This window comes from Entelurus aequoreus, linkage group LG20 (genome assembly GCF_033978785.1).
Source record: "Entelurus aequoreus isolate RoL-2023_Sb linkage group LG20, RoL_Eaeq_v1.1, whole genome shotgun sequence".
Lineage (NCBI taxonomy): Eukaryota > Metazoa > Chordata > Actinopteri > Syngnathiformes > Syngnathidae > Entelurus > Entelurus aequoreus.
In genome coordinates this window covers 46,688,200-46,701,641 of record NC_084750.1, presented here as the reverse complement: position 1 = coordinate 46,701,641, position 13,442 = coordinate 46,688,200, and the positions used below count along the sequence as shown (strand labels likewise).

Sequence of the window (13,442 nt, the reverse complement as noted above, 5' to 3'; positions counted from 1 at the left end):
CCTTTAATGCACCTTATAAGGCAGTGCGCCTTTTGTATGAAAATAGATCTGAATAGATCCGGTGCACTCTATTATCCAAAAAATAAAGTACAGTTAAAGTTGAACTTTATCGGTACAAAACTCATATTTTCAAAAAAATAACTATTTTAAAGTGATTACCATATTAATAAAATAGTTATAATTAGGGATGTCCGATATTATCGGCCTGCCGATATTATCGGCCTGCCGATATTATCGGCCGATAAATGCGTTAAAATGTAATATCGGAAATTATCGGTATCGTTTTTTAAAAAATCTGTATCGGTTTTTTATTTTTTTTAAATCAACATAAAAAACACAAGATACACTTACAATTAGTGCACCAACCCCAAAAAAAACCCTCCCCCATTTCTTTCTGTTATCAATATTCTGGTTCCTACATTATATATCAATATATATCAATACAGTCTGCAAGGGATACAGTCCGTAAGCACACATGATTGTGCGTGCTGCTGCTCCACTAATAGTACTAACCTTTAACAGTTAATTTTACTCATTTTCATTAATTACTAGTTTCTATGTAACTGTTTTTATATTGTTTTACTTTCTTTTTTATTCAAGAAAATGTTTTTAATTTAGTTATCTTATTTTATTATTATTTTTAAAAAGTACCTTATCTTCACCATACATGGTTGTCCAAATTAGGCATAACAATGTGTTAATTCCACGACTGCATATATCGGTTGATATCGGTATCGGTTGATATCTGTATCGGTAATTAAAGAGTTGGACAATATCGGAATATCGGCAAAAAGCCATTATCGGACATCCCTAGTTATAATTATTATTTTTGTCCAGCCCTAATCTGACCAATTCAATATTTGTATTATCTAGAAGAAAGATCCATGTTCACCTTCTCTCGTGCCTCGATCTTCTTGAACCAATTGCTCTGTTCCCACTTCTCGTTGACTTGGGCCTTCTCCCAGGCTCTCCTCACAAACTTCTGGCGGGCACTGTGGGTGAGCAGCCGTGTTAGGAAAGGACAAACATTGGCGCAAAAAGGAAGAATGGAGTGATGCTCCGCACCTGTGAGGAACTTTGATGACATAGTCTGTGAGCTGCATGACCTTAAAGGGCAAAGCTTGCCTCTTCACACCTGTGCAGGGACCGTCCACAAGAGCCTGCAAATGCGCCAAACATACATTCAACAACAAAAAGAGCCCCATTGAAATGTCACCATTTTTGTCACCAGCCCCTTAAAGGGGAACTGCAACTTTTGATGGAATTTTGCCTATCATTCACAATCCTAATGTGAGATAAGCACACATTTAAAATGCATTCTGACTTGTTAAAATAGACGTAAAGGAAAGTAAACAGTACAAACGCACTAACAATAAATATTAGCTAAAAATATATATGTAAAATAGTAACAATTACATTCATAACATGTAATATTTATGTATTTTGCCAATTTTAAGCATACAGTGGCGCATTAATGTAATAGATAGCCTTCAACAACATATTTTATCAAGGCAGACCATGAGAGACAAGAAACCAAACAATCACATACTGTACAATGTCTGCTCTCACTAAGATGCAGACAGATAGGATGGTCATATTGCCAATAAGATGAAGAATTAATCATTATATTTGAGAAATGTTAAAATAAAAAGCTAGCACTCCAAACTAGCATCTTGTCTTTCATGCCATCTCTGGGTAGAAGTTGTGAATGTGGAAATAGTGTCAAAGCGCTTTGAGTACCTTGAAGGTAGAAAAGCGCTATACAAGTATAACCCATTTATCATTTATAAGTTGGCTGTCACAGAAGACCAACTTCTTAAGTTTATGTCCATAACCTTTTACTACCGAGGTAAGAGGCATGATTTGTAATCTAGAATTAACTTACACCAGCTAACATGCGATCACAATATGTCAACACTACAGCTGCACAAGCTAGTTAGCGCTCTGTGATCACACCGTGGCTAAAAAATGTTTGCCTGCCTAAACGCTTATAATCACAATACTTTGCAAATATTCAGGTCACAAAATGTAAATGGAGTATTGTAGGATGCATTTTTAGAATGATTTAAAGGCAAAACAGACTACCAGAACGAGCAGATTACAAATTTGAAAGCAAAAAAGTATTGTGAATGATAGGCAAAATTCCATAAAAGTACAGTTCTTTCTTAGGCACTCACCCTGTTTTGGTCAATAACGTCAACAATGGCCACCAGCTTGCCGGAATAAGGTCCAAAAGAGATGTAGACCACGCGGCCGATCTCAACAAAGCGCTTGAACACCTGAAAGTTGAAGATTAGAAAGTAAATACACAGTAAGCATATAAATCACAGGATAACATTTCTAAGATAGTGCTTTTAGAACAATTTAGCAGAATCACTGTGCAAAGTCAATTAAAATCACATGCCTATGATGCAAGGTTTTTTTTAACGCATTTGTGGATTATAGCACACAAAATGTACTATAAATGTCTCATTAATGGTCTGTAATGTCAACACCAGTGTCAGAGAAGGAATACCAAGTTCATTAATGGTAAGTACACAAGATATAGCTAGGGAGTGGTGTATTAAAGGTGTGGAACTTTCGTATATAAATGTTGTGTCACGTGTATTAATGCTGTTTTAATGTGTATTAATGCTGTTTGAATGTGTATTAATGCTGTTTAAATGTGTCTTAATGCTGTTTAAATGTGTCTTAATGCTGTTTAAATGTGTTTTAATGTGTATTAATGCTGTTTAAATGTGTATTAATGCTGTTTTAATGTGTATTAATGCTGTTTTAATGTGTATTAATGCTGTTTTAATGTGTATTAATGTGTATTAATGCTGTTTTAATGTGTATTAATGCTGTTTTAATGTGTATTAATGCTGTTTTAAATAGTATTAATGCTGTTTTAATTTGTATTAATGCTGTTGTGTATAAATGCTGTTTTAATGTGTATAAATGTTGTGTCACGTGTATAATGCTGTTTTAATGTGTATTAATGCTGTGTCAACTTCAAACTTGAGCCACCAAGTTGGGCCAAAAGTAACCGATTAGCAGACTAGCTATTAGCGCTAGGCTAACTCCTTCTCATAATGTGTGTCGAAGCTAAACAACATGGACTTATTCAACAAAGTGAACGTTGGCTACAAGAACTACGACAAGGTTAGTTAGTTAACGCCACTTTTACAGAGACACATCCCTACAGCAAGGTTATTAGTTAGTTAACGCCACTACAACGGAGACACATTCCTACAGCAAGGTTAGTTAGTTAGTTAACACCACCACACGGGCGGTATAGCTCGGTTGGTAGAGTGGCCGTGCCATCAACCTGAGGGTTGCAGGTTCGATTCCCGCTTCCGCCATCCTAGTCACTGCCGTTGTGTCCTTGGGCAAGACACTTTACCCACCTGCTCTCAGTGCCACCCACACTGGTTTAAATGTAACTTAGATATTGGGTTTTCACTATGTAAAGCGCTTTGAGTCACTAGAGAAAAGCGCTATATAAATATAATTCACTTCACTTCACTATTACGTTGACACATTCCAGCAGCAAGGTTAGTTAGTTAGTTAACACCACTATAACGGAGACACATTCCTACAGCAAGGTTAGTTAGTTAGTTAACACCACTATTACGGAGACACATTTTAGCAGCAAGGTTAGTAAGTTAGTTAACGCTACTATTACGGAGACACATTTTAGCAGCAAGGTTAGTTAGTTAACGCCACTATTACGGAGACACATTTTAGCAGCAAGGTTAGTTAGGGCCACTATTACGGAGACACATTTTAGCAGCAAGGTTAGTTAGGGCCACTATTACGGAGACACATTTTAGCAGCAAGGTTAGTTAGGGCCACTATTACGGAGACACATTTTAGCAGCAAGGCCGCCCTGACCACGTTGCGGCCGACATTTTACCGTCGGGGAAAAAGGTCGACAAAAGTTGAACGCTGGCTTGAAACCCTTTTGGCTAAACTGCACGCGTGTGTTTGGTCTTCCGTGCGGTGAACATTGTAGCCCATAAAGGACACATTAAGGAGAAATTGCGTGGTGTAAATGCTAACTCCGTCATGGCGAACTTACCATGATGGCAGCCGGGGAGCAGAAAGGACGAGCAGACTTCCGGCAGGAGCAGATACCACTTCCGCTTACCAAGTACGCATGCGCAATATGTGCTCGCTCCAACGTCAGATTTTCCGCCATATTGTAAATATACTTGATGTACATATTATATTGTCTTTTAAATATACACACATTTTTATTTTGTATTCTTCTTTTGTCTGCTATTCCTCGTCTAAAGCGTATTCTGCTTCGTCAATGAAAGCACGAGCGGTGATGAGCTCACGCGTGTGTAACATATTTTATTTGTTCATTCGCCTGTTTATTGTGTCTTTTTTCCAACATTTGTGTGTTTATTGTGTCTTTTTCCAACATTTGTGTGTTTATTGTGTCTTTTTTCCAACACTTGTGTGTTTGTTGCTCCGATTGTGAGCTGTAACACCAGTTTTCCTGCACAGGTGGCCCACTAGATGGCAGCATCCCCATATACACAATACATAAGTTCAACATTTTACTACATTCATATCATCCATCCATTTCCTACCGCTTGTTTTATTATTCCCAGCTTTTTTGACCTGTGACTTTATCTTCAATAAAACTTCCACCCTACTTTCATCACACTAAACAGAAATCATATTTAATAACAGTTTTGTTTTTGTGAACTTTAGGTTTACACAGTCTAGGGTTGGTTTCTGATATTGTTTAGCAACATAGGAAAACCAGTCAAAGATCTCCTATATTAGAGGGGCGCTCTGCTTTTTTAAGGACATACCGTAAAAACATTTGTCACAGATCCTGCTTTTGACAGGAACGCTGGGCAGTTTTCAAGGACCATACTGCAAAAACACTAGTCAAAGACCCTCTCTATCAAGAGTGTGCTCTGCTGTTTATCGACGTCCCACTGGGGTGAGTTTTTCCTTGCCCGTATGTGGGCTCTGTACCGAGGATGTCGTTGTGGCTTGTGCAGCCCTTTGAGACACTTGTGATTTAGGGCTATATAAATAAACATTGATTGATTGATTGATTTATAAAGATCGACTGCAAAAGCACTAGTCAAAGATCCTCTCTATCAAGAGTGTGCTCTGCTGTTTATAAGGACCGACTGCAAAAACACTAGTCAAAGATCCTCTCTATCAAGAGTGTGCTCTGCTGTTTATAAGGACAGAGTGCAAAAGCACTAGTCAAAGATCCTCTCTATCAAGAGTGTGCTCTGCTGTTTATAAGGACCGACTGCAAAAACACTAGTCAAAGATCCTCTCTATCAAGAGTGTGCTCTGCTGTTTATAAGGACCGACTGCAAAAACACTAGTCGAAGATCCTCTCTATCAAGAGTGTGCTCTGCTGTTTATAAGGACAGAGTGCAAAAACACTAGTCAAAGATCCTCTCTATCAAGAGTGTGCTCTGCTGTTTATAAGGACCGACTGCAAAAGCACTAGTCAAAGATCCTCTCTATCAAGAGTGTGCTCTGCTGTTTATAAGGACCGACTGCAAAAGCACTAGTCAAAGATCCTCTCTATCAAGAGTGTGCTCTGCTGTTTACAAGGACCGACTGCAAAAGCACTAGTCAAAGATCCTCTCTATCAAGAGTGTGCTCTGCTGTTTACAAGGACCGAGTGCAAAAACACTAGTCAAAGATCCTCTCTATCAAGAGTGTGCTCTGCTGTTTACAAGGACCGACTGCAAAAACACTAGTCAAAGATCCTCTCTATCAAGAGTGTGCTCTGCTGTTTACAAGGACCGAGTGCAAAAACACTAGTCAAAGATCCTCTCTATCAAGAGTGTGCTCTGCTGTTTACAAGGACCGACTGCAAAAGCACTAGTCAAAGATCCTCTCTATCAAGAGTGTGCTCTGCTGTTTATAAGGACCGACTGCAAAAACACTAGTCAAAGATCCTCTCTATCAAGAGTGTGCTCTGCTGTTTATAAGGACAGAGTGCAAAAGCACTAGTCAAAGATCCTCTCTATCAAGAGTGTGCTCTGCTGTTTATAAGGACCGACTGCAAAAACACTAGTCAAAGATCCTCTCTATGAAGAGTGTGCTCTGCTGTTTATAAGGACCGACTGCAAAAGCACTAGTCAAAGATCCTCTCTATCAAGAGTGTGCTCTGCTGTTTATAAGGACCGACTGCAAAAATACTAGTCAAAGATCCTCTCTATCAAGAGTGTGCTCTGCTGTTTATAAGGACCGAGTGCAAAAGCACTAGTCAAAGATCCTCTCTATGAAGAGTGTGCTCTGCTGTTTATAAGGACCGACTGCAAAAGCACTAGTCAAAGATCCTCTCTATCAAGAGTGTGCTCTGCTGTTTATAAGGACCGAGTGCAAAAGCACTAGTCAAAGATCCTCTCTATCAAGAGTGTGCTCTGCTGTTTATAAGGACCGAGTGCAAAAGCACTAGTCAAAGATCCTCTCTATCAAGAGTGTGCTCTGCTGTTTATAAGGACCGAGTGCAAAAGCACTAGTCAAAGATCCTCTCTATCAAGAGTGTGCTCTGCTGTTTACAAGGACCGAGTGCAAAAACACTAGTCAAAGATCCTCTCTATCAAGAGTGTGCTCTGCTGTTTATAAGGACCGACTGCAAAAGCACTAGTCAAAGATCCTCTCTATCAAGAGTGTGCTCTGCTGTTTATAAGGACCGAGTGCAAAAGCACTAGTCAAAGATCCTCTCTATCAAGAGTGTGCTCTGCTGTTTACAAGGACCGAGTGCAAAAACACTAGTCAAAGATCCTCTCTATCAAGAGTGTGCTCTGCTGTTTATAAGGACCGACTGCAAAAATACTAGTCAAAGATCCTCTCTATCAAGAGTGTGCTCTGCTGTTTATAAGGACCGAGTGCAAAAGCACTAGTCAAAGATCCTCTCTATGAAGAGTGTGCTCTGCTGTTTACAAGGACCGAGTGCAAAAACACTAGTCAAAGATCCTCTCTATCAAGAGTGTGCTCTGCTGTTTACAAGGACCGACTGCAAAAGCACTAGTCAAAGATCCTCTCTATCAAGAGTGTGCTCTGCTGTTTACAAGGACCGACTGCAAAAGCACTAGTCAAAGATCCTCTCTATCAAGAGTGTGCTCTGCTGTTTACAAGGACCGACTGCAAAAGCACTAGTCAAAGATCCTCTCTATCAAGAGTGTGCTCTGCTGTTTACAAGGACCGAGTGCAAAAACACTAGTCAAAGATCCTCTCTATCAAGAGTGTGCTCTGCTGTTTACAAGGACCGACTGCAAAAGCACTAGTCAAAGATCCTCTCTATCAAGAGTGTGCTCTGCTGTTTATAAGGACCGACTGCAAAAGCACTAGTCAAAGATCCTCTCTATCAAGAGTGTGCTCTGCTGTTTATAAGGACCGAGTGCAAAAGCACTAGTCAAAGATCCTCTCTATCAAGAGTGTGCTCTGCTGTTTACAAGGACCGAGTGCAAAAACACTAGTCAAAGATCCTCTCTATCAAGAGTGTGCTCTGCTGTTTATAAGGACCGAGTGCAAAAGCACTAGTCAAAGATCCTCTCTATCAAGAGTGTGCTCTGCTGTTTATAAGGACCGAGTGCAAAAGCACTAGTCAAAGTAGCACACTGTCTCTGTGTAAGGTTGCAATTTTCCATGCCAACAAAGCAAGCCTTCTTAATAAAAAGTGCTCAAAAGTAAGGCTACACTTTGCTAAATGTACATTGGATGTGCCATATGTATGCTACTGCTTAGCATTAGCCACTTTTGGTGGTGATTTCAACATCTACAAATGTGTTAATGAACAGTACAAGTAAAAGCATGTTACAAACAGCTGCTGTGTAAAAGGTACAATACTTACCTAGAAACACTTTGTCGGACTCAACAAAAGACAAGACTGGCACATCCAACATAATGGCAAAGACTACTTCCTGACTACGGCAGCACACCTAGGACAAAGTGAAATGTATTCATACTTGCTGTGATATGTTAGTATATCAGCTGAAAAGTAGTTCCATCCTGACAATGACTCTCCAAAACTGCCATGTCATGTCTTGGAAGTCTACTGTGTAAAAGGAGAGGCTCGCATATTGTTGTTTCATTTTGTAGATGACAGAAAATGATAATCATTTCAAATGGCAACTTTCTGGCTTTAAGAAACACAAAAATAAATGAAGAATATAAATTTTGGTAGTCAGTCACAGTTTCATTTTTAGATCAAGCCGTCAAGTAGAAATGATGGAATCACTCCAAACTGTGGAAAATATGGAATAACTTTGTAAACATCAGATTAAATGTTTATTAGTCCGCAGTTACAATGATTGTTCACACTTTGGAGAGCTGTTGCACCAGGTGGATTGACATGAATCATCAACAATCATGATCAATCATCAACATGAGAGATGAAACAAAGGAGAGGAATATCAAACTTCTTCAAGAAGGTCAAATGTTGCAAGATGTTGATGGTTCACAGACAACTGTTTCTAAACCAAGTACAGACAGCATGGTGAGGTTGTAAAGTCTACTGCTAGACCAAGGAAATGTACAGATAGCATGGTGAGGTTGTAAAGTCTACTGCTAGACCAAGGAAATGTACAGATAGCATGGTGAGGTTGTAAAGTCTGCTGCTAGACCAAGGAAATGTACAGATAGCATGGTGAGGTTGTAAAGTCTGCTGCTAGACCAAGGAAATGTACAGACTGCATGGTGAGGTTGTAAAGTCTGCTGCTAGACCAAGGAAATGTACAGATAGCATGGTGAGGTTGTAAAGTCTACTGCTAGACCAAGGAAATGTACAGATAGCATGGTGAGGTTGTAAAGTCTGCTGCTAGACCAAGGAAATGTACAGATAGCATGGTGAGGTTGTAAAGTCTGCTGCTAGACCAAGGAAATGTACAGACTGCATGGTGAGGTTGTAAAGTCTGCTGCTAGACCAAGGAAATGTACAGACTGCATGGTGAGGTTGTAAAGTCTACTGCTAGACCAAGGAAATGTACAGACTGCATGGTGAGGTTGTAAAGTCTACTGCTAGACCAAGGAAATGTACAGACTGCATGGTGAGGTTGTAAAGTCTACTGCTAGACCAAGGAAATGTACAGATAGCATGGTGAGGTTGTAAAGTCTGCTGCTAGACCAAGGAAATGTACAGATAGCATGGTGAGGTTGTAAAGTCTGCTGCTAGACCAAGGAAATGTACAGACTGCATGGTGAGGTTGTAAAGTCTACTGCTAGACCAAGGAAATGTACAGACTGCATGGTGAGGTTGTAAAGTCTACTGCTAGACCAAGGAAATGTACAGATAGCATGGTGAGGTTGTAAAGTCTACTGCTAGACCAAGGAAATGTACAGACTGCATGGTGAGGTTGTAAAGTCTACTGCTAGACCAAGGAAATGTACAGATAGCATGGTGAGGTTGTAAAGTCTGCTGCTAGACCAAGGAAATGTACAGATAGCATGGTAAGGCTGTAAAGTCTACTGCTAGACCAAGGAAATGTACAGATAGCATGGTGAGGTTGTAAAGTCTGCTGCTAGACCAAGGAAATGTACAGATAGCATGGTAAGGCTGTAAAGTCTACTGCTAGACCAAGGAAATGTACAGACAACTTCAAGCAATAGCGCTCTGCTATTTGAAGGACACGTTGTAAAAACACTGGTCAAAGATCATTTCTATGATGACATTCCTTAGCTCTTTTTAAGGACATATTGCAAAACCACTAGTCAAAGATCCTTTCTACGGTGGGAGTGTTCTATTGGTTTTAAGGCCATATTTCAAAAACACTAGTCAAAGATCCTATCTATGACAAGAGTGCTATTCTATTTTTAAGGACATATGATAAAAACACTAGTCAAAGATCCTTTCTATAATAAGAGTTGTTTGCTGTTTTTAAGGACATATTGCAAAAACACGAGTCAAAGATCCTTTTTATGACGCGAGTGTTCTGCTATTTTAATGACATATTTCAAAAACACTAGTCAAAGATCCTATCTATGACAAGAGTGCTATTCTATTTTTAAGGACATATTATAAAAACACTAGTCAAAGATCCTTTCTATAATAAGAGTTGTTTGCTGTTTTTAAGGACATATTGCAAAAACACAAGTCAAAGATCCTTTTTATGATGCGAGTGTTCTGCTATTTTAATGACATATAAAAACACTAGTCAAAGATCCTGTCTATAGTTAGAGTTTCAGCAGCCAAATATGCGTGTAAAAAGAAGCTAGCATGCAGAATGTTAGCATTGTGATGATGGAATGCTAACAGTTGTTGCTAAATGAGCTGGACTTTATGTTGCTGTGTCTTTCTAATGCTGATGTTTGCTGCAAGATCTGGGATCTTACATCATAACTTGTGGGCTTCAAGTCCTTCAAAGCAAACAAAAACATTGTTGAAGAAAAGCTTCCCGCCTGACCGGCGATAGGAAGTGGGATTACAAAGTCTTTGTCCACCTTTCCTGTTACCTCAATCCTGTTACCCTGGCACAAGAAAACAGCTTTGTTATTTGTGTGTGAAGGGAAGTCCTGTGTGACCTGTGGGGGGCACAACACCCTTCTACTTATCAATCTACTGCTCCACCACCACAACACCCTTCTACTTATCAATCTACTGCTCCACCACCACAACACCCTTCTACTTATCAATCTACTGCTCCACCACCACAACACCCTTCTACTTATCAATCTACTGCTCCACCACCACAACACCCTTCTACTTATCAATCTACTGCTCCACCACCACAACACCCTTCTACTTATCAATCTACTGCTCCACCACCACAACACCCTTCTACTTATCAGTCTACTGCTCCACCACCACAACAACCTTCTACTTATCAGTCTACTGCTCCACCACCACAACACCCTTCTACTTATCAATATACTGCTCCACCACCACAACACCCTTCTACTTATCAATCTACTGCTCCACCACCACAACACCCTTCTACTTATCAATCTACTGCTCCACCACCACAACACCCTTCTACTTATCAATCTACTGCTCCACCACCACAACACCCCTCTACTTATCAATCTACTGCTCCACCACCACAACACCTTTCTACTTATCAATCTACTGCTCCACCACCACAACACCCTTCTACTTATCAGTCTACTGCTCCACCACCACAACACCCTTCTACTTATCAGTCTACTGCTCCACCACCACAACACCCTTCTACTTATCAATCTACTGCTCCACCACCACAACACCCTTCTACTTATCAATCTACTGCTCCACCACCACAACACCCTTCTACTTATCAATCTACTGCTCCACCACCACAACACCCTTCTACTTATCAATCTACTGCTCCACCACCACAACACCCTTCTACTTATCAGTCTACTGCTCCACCACCACAACAACCTTCTACTTATCAGTCTACTGCTCCACCACCACAACACCCTTCTACTTATCAATATACTGCTCCACCACCACAACACCCTTCTACTTATCAATCTACTGCTCCACCACCACAACACCCTTCTACTTATCAATCTACTGCTCCACCACCACAACACCCTTCTACTTATCAATCTACTGCTCCACCACCACAACACCCCTCTACTTATCAATCTACTGCTCCACCACCACAACACCTTTCTACTTATCAATCTACTGCTCCACCACCACAACACCCTTCTACTTATCAGTCTACTGCTCCACCACCACAACACCCTTCTACTTATCAGTCTACTGCTCCACCACCACAACACCCTTCTACTTATCAATCTACTGCTCCACCACCACAACACCCTTCTACTTATAAATCTACTGCTCCATCACCACAACACCTTTCTACTTATCAATCTACTGCTCCACCACCACAACACCCTTCTACTTATCAATCTACTGCACCACCACCACAACACCCTTCTACTTATCAATCTACTGCTCCATCACCACAACACCCTTCTACTTATCAGTCTACTGCTCCACCACAACACCCTTCTACTTATCAATCTACTGCTCCACCACCACAACACCCTTCTACTTATCAATCTACTGCTCCACCACCAAAACACCCTTCTACTTATCAATCTACTGCTCCATCACCACAACACCCTTCTACTTATCAGTCTACTGCTCCACCACCACAACACCCTTCTACTTATCAGTCTACTGCTCCACCACCACAACACCCTTCTACTTATCAGTCTACTGCTCCACCACCACAACACCCTTCTACTTATCAATCTACTGCTCCACCACCACAACACCCTTCTACTTATCAATCTACTGCTCCACCACCACAACACCCCTCTACTTATCAATCTACTGCTCCACCACCACAACACCTTTCTACTTATCAATCTACTGCTCCACCACCACAACACCCTTCTACTTATCAATCTACTGCTCCACCACCACAACACCCTTCTACTTATCAATCTACTGCTCCACCACCACAACACCTTTCTACTTATCAATCTACTGCTCCACCACCACAACACCCTTCTACTTATCAATCTACTGCTCCATCACCACAACACCCTTCTACTTATCAGTCTACTGCTCCACCACCACAACAGCCTTCTACTTATCAGTCTACTGCTCCACCACCACAACACCCTTCTACTTATCAATCTACTGCTCCACCACCACAACACCCTTCTACTTATCAATCTACTGCTCCATCACCACAACACCCTTCTACTTATCAGTCTACTGCTCCACCACCACAACACCCTTCTACTTATCAGTCTACTGCTCCACCACCACAACAACCTTCTACTTATCAGTCTACTGCTCCACCACCACAACACCCTTCTACTTATCAATCTACTGCTCCACCACCACAACACCCTTCTACTTATCAATCTACTGCTCCACCACCACAACACCCCTCTACTTATCAATCTACTGCTCCACCACCACAACACCTTTCTACTTATCAATCTACTGCTCCACCACCACAACACCCTTCTACTTATCAATCTACTGCTCCACCACCACAACACCCTTCTACTTATCAATCTACTGCTCCACCACCACAACACCCTTCTACTTATCAATCTACTGCTCCATCACCACAACACCCTTCTACTTATCAATCTACTGCTCCACCACCACAACACCCTTCTACTTATCAGTCTACTGCTCCACCACCACAACACCCTTCTACTTATCAGTCTACTGCTCCACCACCACAACACCCTTCTACTTATCAATCTACTGCTCCACCACCACAACACCCTTCTACTTATCAGTCTACTGCTCCACCACCACAACAACCTTCTACTTATCAGTCTACTGCTCCACCACCACAACACCCTTCTACTTATCAATCTACTGCTCCACCACCACAACACCCTTCTACTTATCAATCTACTGCTCCACCACCACAACACCCCTCTACTTATCAATCTACTGCTCCACCACCACAACACCTTTCTACTTATCAATCTACTGCTCCACCACCACAACACCCTTCTACTTATCAATCTACTGCTCCACCACCACAACACCC

The 13,442-nt window shown here is 41.0% G+C and overlaps 1 protein-coding gene across 8 annotated transcripts in view; it reads right to left on the bottom strand.

The window, feature by feature from the left end:
- LOC133636311 (growth factor receptor-bound protein 10-like) overlaps window positions 1-13,442 on the bottom strand; it is a 148,773-nt gene that overhangs the window by 5,198 nt on the left and 130,133 nt on the right. For 7 of the 8 annotated variants that reach the window (XM_062030184.1, XM_062030185.1, XM_062030186.1 and 4 more), the window contains 3 exons: window positions 2,178-2,279; window positions 1,066-1,160; window positions 893-992 (listed from right to left, as the gene is read on the bottom strand). In XM_062030184.1, coding sequence (XP_061886168.1) covers window positions 893-992; window positions 1,066-1,160; window positions 2,178-2,279 — 297 coding nt within the window. Of the gene's footprint in view, window positions 1-892; window positions 993-1,065; window positions 1,161-2,177; window positions 2,280-4,063; window positions 4,199-13,442 lie in introns of those variants that run through there. The other variant, XM_062030193.1, reaches the window with a different exon arrangement.